At 54.3% G+C, this 15,748-nt stretch overlaps 1 protein-coding gene across 4 annotated transcripts in view; it reads right to left on the reverse strand.

Moving 5' to 3' along the window:
• Positions 1-3,409: 3,409 nt before the first annotated feature.
• NFAM1 (NFAT activating protein with ITAM motif 1) overlaps positions 3,410-15,748 on the reverse strand; it is a 30,348-nt gene continuing 18,009 nt past the window's right edge. For 3 of the 4 annotated variants that reach the window (XM_045187221.2, XM_045187218.2, XM_045187219.3), the window contains 4 exons: positions 15,327-15,446; positions 8,211-8,410; positions 5,237-5,323; positions 3,410-3,904 (listed from right to left, as the gene is read on the reverse strand). In XM_045187221.2, the coding sequence (XP_045043156.2) occupies positions 3,772-3,904; positions 5,237-5,323; positions 8,211-8,410; positions 15,327-15,446 (540 nt within the window). In that variant the 3' untranslated portion in view covers positions 3,410-3,771. The remainder of the gene's footprint in view (positions 3,905-5,236; positions 5,324-8,210; positions 8,411-15,326; positions 15,447-15,748) is intronic. The other variant, XM_045187220.2, reaches the window with a different exon arrangement.

Consider the following 15,748-nt stretch of genomic DNA (forward strand, 5'->3'; position numbering starts at 1 on the left):
CCTGACCCAGCTCAGAGGCTGTGGTTGGAACTGCAGGGCAGAGGGGCCTGGGAAGTAAGGGGTCTCAGTGCCTCATGCCAATGTCCCCAATTCTTGGAGTGTGGATGTGGAAATGACAAGTGACATCCCCTAGCATCCAAGAGGGACAGAGAGAGACGCCACTCCATCATCCTGGCTGGGCTGAGGCCACGGCCCACCTCTTCTGGCTGAGCATTTTGCCAAGAAAACTATTGAACTACATAAAAATCCATCCTGGAAAACCCAGAGGCGTCCTTAGAATGGAGCATGGCCTTTAAATTAGAATGTTAAAAGAAAGAAAGAGAAAAAAGAAAAATACAGGGCAAATTTGCCTGTAACTTGATTTCAGGTTAGTGAGGGCTGATGGCCAAAAAGCAGCGGCTGTGCCTGGCAGGGCACCACCCCCCAGCCAAGGTCCTGCAACATTAGCTGTGAAGGTGGGGTTCCCTGTGCCACCCCCACGTGTTCCCATGGAAACTCTGCTTTGCAGAATCCTCTGGAAGTTGTTGCCGAGGAGGGGCCACCACTTCCCACACCCACTTTGCAGTTCAGTTTCCAGGGACGGTTTTCTCCAGCAAGTGCTTAGAGGAACAAGAGCCGAGAGAGGGGTGGAGCCTGCGCCCACGGGCAGGGGGCAGGTGGCAGGTGGCCCATTTCTGAGCTGCTGCCCTGCAGAGGCAGGAGTGTCAGAAGCACTTGAAATGTTTCAGATGCCCTGAGGCTCTGAAGAGGGCGGCAGGGCATGACCGAAGAGGAGAGATGGTGGGAAATTTGGGCCAGAGCAAGGACAGGCCAGGCCTTGGGGCAGGGCCCAGACAGGAGGAAGCAGCCCCCGAGGCCTGGCCCTCAGGGCAGCCTGGGGCTACTCCTAGCCTTCTAGGGCCCGGGTGCGCCTCAGGATGGCTGCCATCATCCGCCCTTAGGCTCCCCTTCTCCTGAGTGTCACCTGTTCCCCAGAGGCCCCCTTCCCTCGGGCACTCTCCCAGCTGCTCTTTTCTCCAGCCCCCCCTGAGGCCACACACACACACCCCTCTGCTTGCCTCCCCTCCCCCCAAGATGCTCCCTGCAGGGGCAGCCAGCAGAGCCTGGGTCCCCACCCACCAGGAGGCCTGCCCCTCATTTAGCGGACCCCTCCACACTGCATCCTGGCAGCCTGCTTTCCCTGAAGGATTAGTGGGGAAGGAACAGCAGCCCAGGCACAGCCACTGAGCCTCTGCAGAGCGGGCAGTTCCCCATCTGTCCTCTCTGAGCAACGCTGAGCTGTCTTGATTGTCACTGAAACCCAGGTTCAAGTGGACATAGCTGCTGAGAGGTGGAACTGGGGAGGCCAGTGGCCGGCCAGCCCCCAAACGGCCCCCAAGTGTGGTCCCTCTCTCTTCTCTCTTCCACCCACTCAGTCACTCCCAAGCCTGCCAGGCTGCCTGTAAGGAGCTCTCTGTCCTCTCCTCCTCCCTCACTGCCACCTACACCCCTGGGGGAATCTGCCGCCCCTCACCCCTGCCCCAGCCCATCTCCACCGGCTCAGTCCTGGGGGTGGAGCATAACAGGTGCTCAGTCTTCTTGGCTCCACACCTGAAGTCCCAGAACAACCTTCCACCATCCACCCTGTGTCAAAGCACCCCCCAGTGTCCCACCCTGCTTCTTCCCCCTCCTCCCTGCCTCTCTTTCTGCTCACATCAAAACCTCCTGGCTACACAGCCTTGCCCTGAACCGGGCTCAGCCACCACGCTGGCAATGTCTGCATCCACAAGAGGGTGACCAGTTGGTCCCTGAGGACCCCATAGCCCTAGGGAGGAGTTGGGTGGGATTTTGTTTCAAGTGAAGTGGGGACTGTGGAAGGTTTGGGGTTTTGAGCACAGGGAGGGACAGGATGAAGAGTGTGGGGCCAGGGTTGAGGGGTGTGGTAACCCTGCCAGGCTCCTCTCTCTACCCCTGGGGCCAACTAGAAAAGGCGGATTCCCAGCCAGAGGGTCTGGGGTCCCGGCCCAGCCAAGCGGCCTCCTCCCGGGCTTACTGGCTCTGGGTTTCTTGTGAGGCTCCTGCTCCCTGAGCCGCAGTCTTCCCTCTGTCCCCACCCCTACCCCAGCTGCTGGCTCAGGCAGTTGCAGTCAGGAACCTGCACAGTCCCGCTCAAAGCGGCTTCACCTCCCTAAACAGGCACGGAGTTCATTAAACTCCAGCCTCCTGGGGTGCAGGGGCCTCTCCACTGAACCCTGTAATCCAGCTCAGAGCCCTCCTTGCTGTGTGCCTGCAGCCCAGGCCCAGACCCCAGACTGGGAGGCTGGGGACTCTCCCATGGGCCAGAGAGGCCCAGTATCACCCTATTAGAGGGGCAGGGCTTCTTCCAAAAATCAGTGTATGTCCCTCCACCACCCCCAACTTTTCTATCCCTGAGGTGGGGAGCCTGTGCTGGTCAGAGCCGGCAGCCCAGTGCCATTAGGGGCCAGGGTGGGGTCTGCACTTCGGGCCCCCCGCCTCCCATGCACATTTGGGGTTTGTGTGCAAGGGCACCTCAGGGACCTCTGGGACAGCAGGGGGTGGGGAGGGAGGCTTGGCCTGCCCATTTTACAAATGAGAAAACAATGGAAGGCCGCGGGAGGCGTGGGGTGGAGCCCGGCAGCCTGGGCAACCTGGACTCTTAGCTCCTGGCTTCCTGTGAGGTGGGTTTCCACTCACAGCGAGGGGCTGCTGTGGGTGAAATGAGGGGTGAAGGGAACACTCAGAATAGTGGAGAAGACACAGGGCCAGGCACGGAGGGGCCACCGTCCACACAGACCTGAGCTTCTACAATATGAAGGGGTCCCTCCACCCACCTGGGGGAGGCCTCAGCCACTGAACCATGTGGCTAGACCATGATGGAGACAGGTGGTCCTCGGTCCCCAGGGGGCCTGGGCTGGGCGTAACTCCAGCAAAGACAGAGGAGGTGGCGCAGGTCAAGATGGGCCAGAAAGAGGCGCCAGAGGGGGACCAGGGCCTTGGGTGGAAGAAGGAGCAGCTGAGGCCCAAGGGTGGAGAAGGCTTGAGGACAGGGGGTGACGAAGCAGTTGGCACAGTGCACACAAAAGGCAGATGGGAGACAACCTCGGGGCTCCCGGTGGGGGGCAGAGAACTTTAGGTTGTGCGGCTCCTGGCCAGCCAGCACCTCCCCTCCCCTGCTCAGAAGGGTCTGGATCCCCTTCCTCACCAACCAGCGCTTCACTGCACCAGCCCCCCAGCTGCTCAGCTACCTCCTCTGCCACCCGCTCTGTCCCCAAGGCCAGCCAGGCCTCTGCATGGTCGTCCTTACCCATGACCCATACTTCCCGTGCCAGCCCCCCACTTCACCTTATGTGGCCTCCTTGTGCCTTTGGCCTAGTGGGGCAGGGGCAGGGAGGAGGGGGCATTTGCAGAGTTGCTCCTTTATTCATCCACTTAGTGTGCACACAGCACAGATGAGGGTCCCTTGCCAGGTCCTTCCTGAGGAGCTCCCAGTCACCTAATAGGCTGTGGTGCCGGCTGTTGCCAAGAGAGCCTGTAGGTCTGGAGAGGATGAGGAGGGCTCTGGCAGTGGGCAGGGTTCACAAGAGAGAGCCCCTGAAGACTGAGGAAGGGCCCTCCTCGCAGAGGGAACAACTTGGACAAAGGCCTAGAGATGGGAAACCCTCGGTGGGCGTGCCTGAGTGCAGAATGGGGGTGGTGGTGGCCCGAGGCAGGAAGGGCCTGGCATGTGGGAGGGAGTGAGGGGGTGCTCCAAGGCCTCATTCCGGGTCCAGATCAAGTCCTCTGGAGGGAGGGGCCTCGCCAGAACCTCTGATCCTGGGTGACACCGACGGCTGGTGGGGCTGTCCTAGAGATTTTCATAGACCAGGTTAAATTCACCGTCGTTCTCGAGTCTATGTGGATTTTCCTGGGGGAAACAAAGAAATTAAAAATAATAAGGAAAAGAACAAACTTGCACAAATTTCATTCTAGTCAGAGACAAACAAACTGATGGTCTCCCGCGTATCTGTGACAGAGAAGCCAGTCCTTGCCCCCAAGCCCACCTCACCAACCTCTTCTCCCACTACTCCACCCTGCCCCTGCTCTCTGCCCTCCTGCCCCATGGGTCCCCTTTCCTGACTCGGTGCCTCCTACATGCTCTTTCTTCTGTCTGGTTGGTTCCTTAGACCCCACCTCTTCCCCCCAAACCTCCTACTCACCTGTAGGGCTTGCTCAGCATCCCCAACAACCCCCCCTCAAGCCCCCTGGTCTGTGCTTCTCCAGAGCCCACCTCTCAGATGGGGCCACAAACGTCTCTGTATATTTGCTGGGCCAGTGACCCTGCAGTCCCAAGGCTACTGGAGGGCAGGGACATGTCTTACCATCCTGGCCAGCACCCCAAGGCCCAGCACAGGGTAGGCACTGCCTGGGGCGGCCCGGGCACACTTGGATGTCCCAGGATGGGGAAGCCCTGCCTCCAGTCAGGGCCTAGTTCAGGGCGGAGTATGGAAAGGGCTTTGAGAATAGGAGACCCACCACACAGTGCCAGCCTGGGCCCCCTGGTCTGGGGAGACCAAGCACCAGCCCCCCTCACTTCCTGATTGCTCTTCTAAGGTACCCATGGGCTCCTGTATCTGCTTAACAGCCCCTTGTGCTTTATGGGGTCCAGCTCTGTGATGTTACTTAACTTGGAACTCATTTGAATTCAGGGGCACTTAAGTGTTGCAGCCAAGTGTCACTCACCCACTTTACAGATGAGCAAACAGAGGCATAAAAGAGAATCGTGATGAAGTGAAATGCTGCTTCTGCCAGCATGGTGACAAGGGAGCCCTGACCAGGCCAGGCCAGCACCAGCTCAGACTTCAGCTCCCACCCTGAGCCGACATCAGCCTGGGGACAGCTGGAAGCCACACACCCTGGCCTGATTGACCGATACAGACACTACACGGGGGCCTAGTGGGTCCCACTACAACATTCAATCTTCACGGTAAACCTATGAGCTGTCAGGCTCCTCAATTCACAGACGGGAGACTCGGGCACAGAGGGCAGCTGCTTGTCCAGGGCTGCCCAGCAGCTAAGGGGTAGAGCACGGGTTCCAACCCGCCAGCACTGTCACCGCTAGGCCAGCAGTCTCGGGACAGTGCTTTGAGTCAGCAGACAGGGCTTACTCTTATGGTCCTGTTTGCCCCCTTTCACAGATGAGGAGAGGGTCAGATGGAATTAAGGGGGAGCCAGGCCCGCTGCCCTGCACCCTGCATACCTGCGAGAGAAGGCTCCCGCCGGAGGGTGTTCTGCTGGCCTCGGGCTGCATGCAGGCATAGATTTCAGTCTCCCGGCGCCGCAGGGCCTGCAGGAGATGGCGTGAGGGTCAGACAGAGGTGGATAGAGGGGCAGGGCCTGGCCCCGGCAGCCTGCACGAGCTCAGAAGATGGGCAGACCCAGTGGGCCATAGTCTGTAAGGGGACGCCAGGCCATGTCTGGTCACACTGCCGCACCTGTCATACTTGCCATTCCCTCTCTTGGAGCCACCTCACCCTTCGCACTTGTACAGGGTGACTGCTCTCTGTGCCCCCTGCCACCTCCCTCACCCCCCCTCAAGGTTCCAGCCCGCAGACCCCAGCCATGACACCGTTGGCGACAGCTGCAATGGCATGCCCTCCAGCATCCAGCCTTACTCCCCCCGTCCAAAACTCCTGTCCCTGTGGGGGTCCCGCCCACCCACCCACACCCCAGAGATCTCCCCTAACTACCCCCATTCCAGCTGGCACTCACAGGTGACCTGGGCACCCATTGGGGTCACCCTTCTCTCCCATCAAGCTGTACCTGGTTTGCCCCTTGGTCTCTGAACGCATGGCTGTGTGTGGCACACCTCAAGAACACCACTAAATGATCTATGATGAGGGGCTCCTCACTCACCTGGGTGCGAGTTTCGGGGCCACACTCACTCTTGGCCCAGCTGTGAGCAGCCTGACCAGGGGCCTCAGGATGGTAGAAAGGCCCAGGGCTTTGAAATCAGACAAGGCTAAGTTCAACTCTTGGCTTGGATACCTGCCAGCCATGGGCAGCCCCTGAACCTCTCTGTACCTCAGTTTCCTCATCTGTAAAATGGGAATAATTGTATCTATCTTGCAGGCCTAATGCACGATTAAATGAGATATTGTGCATGGTGGGCCTGGCACAGGGTCTGGAAAATAGTAGGTGCCTCATAACTGTTGAATCATCACCAGTTAAATGGTCATGAAAGAGGCTTGCTGCCTCCCTCCCCCTTCTGTGGTCACAGCCTGGGCCCTGTCTGGGACTGTCAGAGATGCTGTTGGGGACTGTCAGAACAGAGCCACCAACAGCCTAAGCGAGAGGCAGGAACTTTTCCTTCCCACATGTACATGTCATAGGGATGCCAGCTGGTTGCCAAGGAGGTGGTTTCCCTGGCAACAGGCAAGCAGGGGTTGCTGAGGCAGGCTGGAGAGACAGGTGGTGCTCTGAGGCAAGGGAGGAGGGAGAAGCTGAAGGGAGGAGGGAGGCACCGAGAGGTAGCGGGGCATGAAAACCCGTGTAATAAACCATTTGGCTCTGGGGAGACCCTCACTTCAAGGGCATCACTCACAGTGATAGCAAGGTGGCCCTGGGGACCAGTTTGAGGGCCTCTGAGTCAGAAGGAGGGTAGGTGGGTCTCAGGAGAGGGGCTTCCAACCTGCCTCCCGGTAGGGAAGGGTACAGGGCTGCCCCAAGGAGGAGCCCCAGTTCTAGTGGAAGGCAACTTCCCAGGCCTGCTCTGCCCCACCAGGTTGTCATGCTTGCCCAAAGCAGCGGCCATTGCCCACAAGCCCAGCAGACAGAAGCCCCGTGCCCCTACCCTCTGTCCACCCTGGCCTGGGTCTCCACACATCTGACAGCCCCCTCCAGCTGGATGCTTCTGGTCACAGAGAGGAGGGAGGAAAAGAGCCTCTTCCTAACATCTCTGCAGTGGAGCGGATCTGGGCTCCCACAGCGGCTCCCTCTCCCTCATGTCTGGCTCACATGGGCTGCCTGCCGCACATTAGTCCAGAGAGGCCCAGAGATGTCTCGGGTCACACAGCCGCTCCATGGTGGAGCCAAGATTGGAACCCAGGCCTTTTGACCCCAGCTCCTTGTGCTCCCATGAGGCCAGGGGCTTTCCAAGCCAGAGAAGGGCATCCTGCCCCAGGACCCCGAGGGCCTCTGGCCCACACCGGCAGGTGGCCATGCCCTGGGCAGGAGCAGCTGGAGGTGCTGAGGGAGGGGAGACCTACAGAGGTGCTGTCAATTAGCAGCTGTGCAATGAGGCCTCTGACAGGTCCTGACCTGCTGGCTGCATTTGCATTCAGGGTAAGACCGGCACCACCAGGCTGTGAAATGCAGGGAACCTCAGAGGCTCTGAGCCAGGCCCTGCTGGCCTTCCTGGGTGGTGATGAGGCTGGCCTCCTTCAGGGTGGGCCTGCTGGGATTGGCCCGCCCAGGTCTCTGCAGGGGCCACACTGGGCCCTGCCTGCCCTGGCTGAGTGGAGCCTGGGGATGTGCTGGGTGGGGGCTGGACCAGGCAGCACAGTGGCGATGCTAGGATGTGCTGCACTGCACTAGGGCTGCGCTGTTCTGATAGGGAGGTTGGGCCAAGGAGGGGGTGGGGAAGTTGCAGTTTTAAAAAAGTGGTCAGGAAACACCTCGCTGTAAAGGTGCCATCTAAGCAGAGAGCTGGGGAGTGAGGGAGTGGCCCCAGGGACAATCACAGAAAAGACACGCTAGAGCAGAGGGCACAGCCAACATTAAGGCCCTGTGGCGGGGGCCATGCCTGGTATGTTGGGGGAGCAGCAAGGAGGCCAGTGTGACCAGAGCAAGCGAGTGACAGGAGTGACAGTGGGAGAACATGTGAACAGAGGCCACGGTCAGGGCTGTAACGCTGACTCTGAGTGAGACAGGGACCTTTGAAGGACCAAGAGACATGAGACTGTGTTGCTCAGACCCACCCCTCCCTACCAGAGGCCGCAGCTGCTAGGCTCTGAAACCCGTCATTACGTCATTACGTCAAAACGTGCACACAGAGGCCACATGCCCCATGGGCTGCTCGTGGCAGGTGGTGAGCACGCAGGACACCTGCCCTGGGGGACCCAGGACTCCTGTAACTTGGAGCTCCCAATGGCCTCGCTGAACCTTCCCGAGACTGCGGGGTGGTCGGTGCTTCCTCTCTGCCTCCCTCCCCTGTTCCTTCACTCAGGACCCACCCTGCATCAGCCCGATGGCTCTCCTGGTCTTCCCCAGTTTCTGTCCCAGGTGGTTTCTCTGATGGAACTGCTGCACACGTAACCCTGGTGGCACGTCTGCTTCTCAGAGGACCCAGACTCGCCAGGGGCTCGGAGCAGAGCGGACACAATCCGTCTGTGGCTGGACAGGATCGCTCTGCTGCTGCCGGGTCAGGGACACGCTGGGAGGCAAGGAGGGTAATAGGCCGGCTGATTCAAACCAATTGCAAGACTCCAGGCAACAAATGGTGGGGGCCCCCACCAGCACTAGCCCTGGAGGGGTGAGAAGGGTCAGATTCCAGATGTGCTTTGAAACAAGATGTGCTGATGGACCAGACATGAGCAATGATAGAAAGCACGACTTCAACATTTTTAGCCTGAGCAACAGGAAGCATGGAGCAATCACTCACTGCGCGGAGGGAACCCTGGGGAGAGGCACTCCGGGGGTAAAGAATTGGTTTGGTCTGAGAGAGAAGCAGATGGGACGTCCAAATAGAGTTGACTCTAGTGATCAGAGATGTCTGGACTGGAGACATAAATTTGGGGGGCTGCCGGAGTGTGGATGGTCTCAAAACCTTGAGGCTGAACGAGAGCACCCAGGGAAGGGAGTGAGGATAAAAAAGAAAGGCTTCCAGAACTGGACCCCGATGTTTAGAGGCCAGGGTTCCACAGGGCCCTAAGGAGGAACCAGTGAAGGAGGCTGAAGGTGAGTTGAGGGGGGCATCAGGTGAGAGTGGAATATTCCAGAAGCAAGTGAAGAAAGTGTGTCAAGGAGGAGAAAGATCTCAGTGCTGTCAGATGCCTCTGATGCATCAGGGCCGGTGAGGGCCAGGAGCGGACTGGCGGGTCAGTGGAGCCTTGCGAAGGTGTGGAGGTCAGTGGAGCCCGTGAGAAGAGGAGAGGTGGGCGGAAAGCCTGCAGTGGGCCGGGAAGGAGAGAGAAACTGAGCACCGACAGCTCTATGGTATTTTGGAGAAAGAGCAGAGTTGCCAGAGGGGCATGTGGGCTCAAGACAAGGAATTTCAGATGGAAGAAATCATAGCATGTCCGCGAGCTATAGAGGTAGTATTGTGTCATCAGCCCTATTTTACAGATTACGGAACCAAGGTTCAGGCAGTTTAAGTGGCAGATCTTGTGAGCAAAACAACCAGGTTTGAACCCCAGACTGTCTGGCCCACTCCGAATCCATGCTGCTTCATAGGTAAATTAATTGGAGAAAGAAAGAGAGTGGAATATCAGTGTGAGAGAGAAGCATCAATCAGTTGCCTCTTACATGCACCCAGACTGGAGACCAAACCCGCAACCCACGCCTGTGTCCTGATGGGGAATCGAACCAGTGACATTTCTGTTTGCAGGATGATGCCCAACCCACTGAGCCACGTTGGCCAGGGATAATAGGTAAACTAAAATAAATAAATAAAAATTGGAGAACTATAGCTTTTTATCCCCATGTCTTAATATATCCTGAGCATTTCCCCACATGAATAAAAAGCAAAAATTGACATAATTACAAGGAGAATACACAAATCTACCATTACATGAGCAGATTTTAACTCAATTCTCTTGACATCTGTTAGATAAAAAACAAATAAGAGCATGGGGTATTTTAACAACATCAACCTGGCCTAACCGACGTAAGGGACACTCACGCAGCCACGCACACCGCACAATGAGAGTTCTTTCCACAGGCCCACAGAACGTAAGCTGGTCCATTCAACAAGTCTCGAAAGCCTTTGAAGGGTTAAAATCATACAGACTATATTCTCTGATCACAGAGGAATTAGTGAGAAATAAAAAAACAGGATAATAACTAGAAAATAATTAAACATTTGAAAATTAAGCAAAGCACTTTCAAATAACCCATGGGGCAAGTAGGAAATCTCAATGAAAAATTTAAACTGAAACATAATTAAAAGTACAACATGTCAAAACTTGTGGGATACAGCTAAAGCCATACATAAAGGGAAGTTCATAGCTTTAATTGCGTAAATTAAAAAAGAAGAAAGATTGAAAATCAATAATCTAAGTGTCCATCCATTGAGAGTAGCAGAAGGAATATTCAAAAATCTTTCCCTAGAGGTTGGGGACAAGACAAGGATGCTTGCTGTCACCACTCCTATTCCCCATCATATCAGAGGTTTCAGGCAGAACAATAAATCAAGAAAAAAATAAAATAAAAAATATGAGGATTAGAAAGGAAGAAATGAAACTTCTATTTTCATAGATGACATAGCTGTGTTCGTAGATGATCCAAAGGAATTTACAGAGAAACTATTAGAATGAATGAGTGAATTCAGCAAGGTCACTCTATATAAAAAGTCAATATACAAAAATCAGTCATGACTTCCAGTCAAGATGGCGGCATAGGCAGACAAGGCTCCCCTCCTCGCACAACCCCAGCAAAATTTCAACTAATATAGAACATCCATTGCTCAGAACCAACAGAAATTGAGTTGAATGGAAGTCTGACAACTACAGACTTAAAAAAACCACATCCATCCAGACTGGTAGGAGAAGAGCAGAGGTGGAACAGGCTGGTCCCTTACCCATGTGTGGTGGATAAAAACTCAGGAGGGATATTTCGAGAGCAAGGAGTCCCAGCCCCACACCAGGCCTCCCAGCCCACGGTTCCAGTGCCAGGAAGATAAGTTCCCATAACTTCTGGCTACAAAAACCAGTGGGGATTAAGTCAGTGGAAGAAATTTCTGGAACCCCAAGCAGTTCCTCTTAAAGAACCCACACACAGACTCACCTACTCAGACTCACTCCCTCTGGGCTCTGGTGCCAGGGTGGCGGCTTGGGGGGCACCAGTGGCATGCAGGTGGAGGCTGAGGTATCTGGCATCAAGGGGAGCAGAGGCCATTGTCCCTTTGCTGGGTCCTCCCCCCACAGATCCGGCAGACTGGTACTGCATCTAAGATTGTGTCAGCCTGGCCAACACTGTCTGACACACCTTGGAGATCCCCAGAGACTCTGTCCTACCCAACTTACTGGCCCACCCAAGCTGCTTTTCCATATGAATGGTTGGTCTTGGCTCATACTGTACAACTTCCTAAGTCCTTTCAAACAAGCAGCAGCTGATCTCAGTGAGCCCCAGGCCCAGAACTGGCAGCTTAGATTCACAGCTTGGCTTCACCTTGGAAATCTCCAAGCCCAGCACAAGTAGCAGCCATCTCAGATTGCTTTAGAGCTCAAGCAGAGTGGCAAAACACAGGTGGGGACTGACCTTGGCCTGCCCCACCGGGAAACCCCAAGGCCAGTGCATCCGCTGGACAGCTACAGACCACATTGAAGCCCCACCACCTACCCCTGCACAGCTGATCCTCCGTGGAGGGTGGAGATTGGTGGTCAGTGGTCACAGCCAGTCCTTGCAGCTGACTGGCCTGGGTAAACCCTTCCCATTGATTTGCCAAAAGCAACCAAGGCTCAACTACAAGAAGAAGGTCTACACAGCCCACACAAAGGGTACACCTCGGGTACCCAGCTTGGGTGATACGGGAGGCTGTACCACTGGACCCTACAGTACACCTACCACATGAGACCACACTACCAACACACAGAGTCAAAGCAGTTCTACCTAATACATAGAAACAAGCACAGGGAGGCTGCCAAAATGAGTAGACAGAGAAACTTGGCCCAAATGAAAAACCAGATCAAAACTCCAGAAAAAGAGCTAAATGAAATGGAGATAAGCAATCTATCAGAAGTGGAGTTCAAAACGCTGTTTATAAGGAAGCTCAAGGGCCTTAGTGAGGACCTCAGCAGCATAAAGGATCCAGTCAGAAATGAAGGGTACACTAATTGAAATAAAGAACAATTTACAACAGTAGAGTGGATGAAACTGAGAATCAAATCAATGATATGGAACATAAGGAAGCAAAAAACAACCACACAGAACAACAAGAAGAGAAGAAAATCCAAAAAAATGAGGATAGTGTCAGCAGCCTGTGAGACAACCTTAAGCAATCCCACATTTGCTTCATGGGGTGCCAGAAGGAGAAGAGAAAGAGCAAGAAATTAGAAATCTATTTGAAAAAATAATGAAAGAAAATTTCCCTAATTTGGTAAAGGAAATAGACATGCAAGTCCAGGAAGCACAGAGAGTCCTGACCAAGATGGGCCCAAAGAGGCCCCCCCCAAGACACATGTCCTTAAAATGCCAAAGGTTAAAGATAAAGAGATGGGAGGGAGGGTGTGTGAGAATGGATTAATGGAGGGGATTAAGAAGTACAAATGGGTAGTTACAGAATAGCCATGGGGATGTAAAGCAGCAGTATATGAAATGGAGGAGCCAAAGAATTTATATGCGTGACCTGTGACATGAACAATGGTGGGGTGGTTGCCTGAGGGAGTGGGGGGTGCTGGGAGGAGAAGAGCAAAAATCAGGACAACTGTAATAGCATAATCAATAAAATTTTAAGAAGTCTTCCCTGGCTGGTGTGGCTCAGTGGATTGAGTGCTGGCATGCAAACCAAAGGGTTGCAGGTTCAATTCCCAGTCAGGGCATATGCCTGGGTTGCGGGCCAGGTCCCGTGTAGGGGGCGCATGCATAGAGATAACCACACACTGATGTTTCTCTCTCTCTTTCTCCCTCCCTTCCTCTCTTTCTAAAAATAAATAAATAAATAAATCTTTAAAAAATAAAAATAAAAAGTCTTTAAAAAAATCAATCAGCCCTGGCTGGTGTGGCTCAGTGGATTGAGTGCTTGCCTGCAAACCAAAGGGTCACTGGTTCAATTCCCAGTCAGGGCAGGGGCCTGGGTTGCGAGCCAGGTCCCCAGTGGGGGGTCACACAAGAGGAAACAACCACACACTGATGTTTCTCTCCCTCTTTTTCTCCCTCCCTTCTCCTCTGTCTAAAAATAAATAAATAAAATAAAATATTTTTAAAAATCCATCATATTTCTACATACTAGCAATAGACAATTGGAAAATTAAATGGAGCCCTGGCCAGCTTCTTAGCTGGTTGGAGCATCCTCCCATAAAACAAAAGGTTATGGGTTCGATTTCCAGTCAGGGCACATGCCTGCGTTGTGGGTTCAATCCCTGGTCGAGGAGACTACGAAAGGCAAACAATCAATGTTTCTCTGTTGCACTGATCTCTCTCTCTCTCTCTCTCTCTCTCTCTCTCTCTCTGTCTTTCACCTTCCATCTTTCTCCTTCCCTCTCTCCCTCCCTCCCCCCTTCCTCTCTCTTTAAAGGCAATAAAAAAAATGTTCTCAGGTAAGGATTTAAAGAAGTTTTTTTGAAGGAAAGAAAATGAAATGAAAATGAGGACAACACTTATATCCTAAAACCTTATGAGGATTAATGAGATAATAGTTAAAAGTCCTACCATGGCGTCTGGCACATAGTAGGTACTCAACAAATGGCTCTGGACAATATCATCCCTGTGATTAATGTCATTCGTATCTGCTCAGGTCCAGTCCCGGCTGGTAGGGACCGGTCTCACGGGAGAGCGAAGACTGCGGCCTCCCTTCCCATCTTCTTTCCTGTCTTCAACCTCTTCGAGCCGCCCTGTAACCCTGGGGGGCCAGGGGGCCCCTCTCCCACACTCCAGAGACATCTGTCTGAGCCCCCGCAGAGTCTCAACACAGGCAAGAAAGGTGTTCCATGCAAAAGTGAATCTCTGTCATCAAAAATAAGCTTGCAGGAGAATATTTATTCATGTGCAAAGATGCTCTTGAGATAGTGTAACATGAAAAAAATAGCTATATTACTTCAGTAAAAAAGAAGTATGTGTGAATGTAGGTATGGGTCTCTGTGTGTATTTTTATTAAAGGACTAGAAGGTATAGAAGTCAATGTCACTAGTATTTATCCTGGAAGGAGATAGAATTAGGATAATGGCTATTTTTTTCTTTCTGGTATATGCATGAGAGAGATCTAATGTGTGCGTGAGTGCTCGTGTGTGTGGAGAGAGAAGTGTTTTATTTAATAGCTGACACCAGAAGCCCTCATGGGAAAACACCATGATGAGTTGCTGGGAGGGAAGAAAGAATGCGGGGAAGTCTGGAGCCGCGTGGGAAGCCAAGGCTGGTGGGAATTCCGCTGGTGGAGGGCCTGAAGACCCTGAGTGAGCTGGCACCCTTCTGTTCTGTTTGGAGCTGTCAGCACTGCCCCATGGGGACATCCCTTTGCCTGGTCCCCATCTGCCCCCATCCTTAATAAACAGCCATACTCGAAATGCCCTCCGCGTGGGTTTTGTAGAGATCGAGGAAGGGCCCAGGTTTCATGTGTGAGCCAGGGTGGAGGGGACAGAATCCCAGTGTCGGAGTCAGCCCCAGAACATGCTCCTGGGGATCCTACAGGGCTCTGCACCCCCAGGCGTGGGGCTCAGGTCCCACCCTGGCAGCTCTCACAGAGGCCCCAGCTGACACTGGGTGGCATTTTTTCTTCACTTTCTCTACAATGAGCAAGGTTACTTGTGTAAAATAGATATAACTGAACAAGAATGTTCGTCGCCTTCCCAGGCACCAGGCAGAGCAGCTGCATGCCGACTGGTGGGCAGCTGGATGGGGCGGGCACACCTGGCTGGGCACGGGGCAGAGCCTCTGCCCCAGATGAGGACGAAGGCCACAGCAGCAATAGAAAACACAAGGGCACGTGGGAAAGCGCCCCCACCAGTTTCTCCTCTTGCTCATAGGACCTGAAACGATGTCCATATGTGGTGAGGAGGGGGGCGTGTGAAGAATGAAAAGTCGTTGACACGAGAAGGGCTTGGGACAGTGCCTGACCTTTTCCTCTTTTTGTGATTCTCATTGCTGCGATGTGGTTTGTGCAATAAAAACAGGAAGGAGTTGGTGAGCCCGTCAACGGCATCATCTGGTTGGATGAAGGAATTTTCTTTAGGCCTAAACAACCCGTGCCCGCTATCCCTTATTCCAGCAGTGGAGGGGTGGGCCAAGGGGGGCACCCAGGGTATTCCACCTAATCTCACATCACTTTCACAGAGAGCCCAGCAGGTGGGACTTCTTGTCCCCAGTTTACAGATGAGGAACTTAAGGCTCAGAGAGGTCGCAGCTAGTGCACGACCGAGCCAGGGAGCCAGACCTCAAGTCAGGCCTGAGAGGCAGGGGCCCCAGGCCCCAGGACTCACCGTGTACAGGGATTCGGCGGGAGGCTGCTCTGGTGTGGCTGTGCTTGGAGGCGGGCCCGGAGCCGGGGCTGGAGATGGGCCCTTCCGGGCTGGGCGTTTGTGCGAACCCTTCATCTCTTTCTGCAAGGAAGCAAGTCAGACTGTCAGGGCTGGGGACAAGTGACTCCCCAGTCTCCCTCCCTGAGCAGACCCACCAGGGGAAAGGATGGCAGGTTGTCATGAGGCCACACAGAAAGTGATCACTCAGCACCTTTCCCCCATCCTCTCCAGGGAGTCATCCAAATGCCTCCAAGACCTGCGACTGGCCACTCATCTGCCTGGAAAATCCGGGGACGATAAAGACCCTATGAGCACTGCCCACGGACCCAGGGCCGGACTCAGGGGGGCGGGAGCTGCAGGGCAGTGCCAGTGTGACGGGGTCC

Source organism: Desmodus rotundus, chromosome 3 (genome assembly GCF_022682495.2).
Source record: "Desmodus rotundus isolate HL8 chromosome 3, HLdesRot8A.1, whole genome shotgun sequence".
In the NCBI taxonomy this organism is placed as follows: Eukaryota; Metazoa; Chordata; class Mammalia; order Chiroptera; family Phyllostomidae; genus Desmodus; species Desmodus rotundus.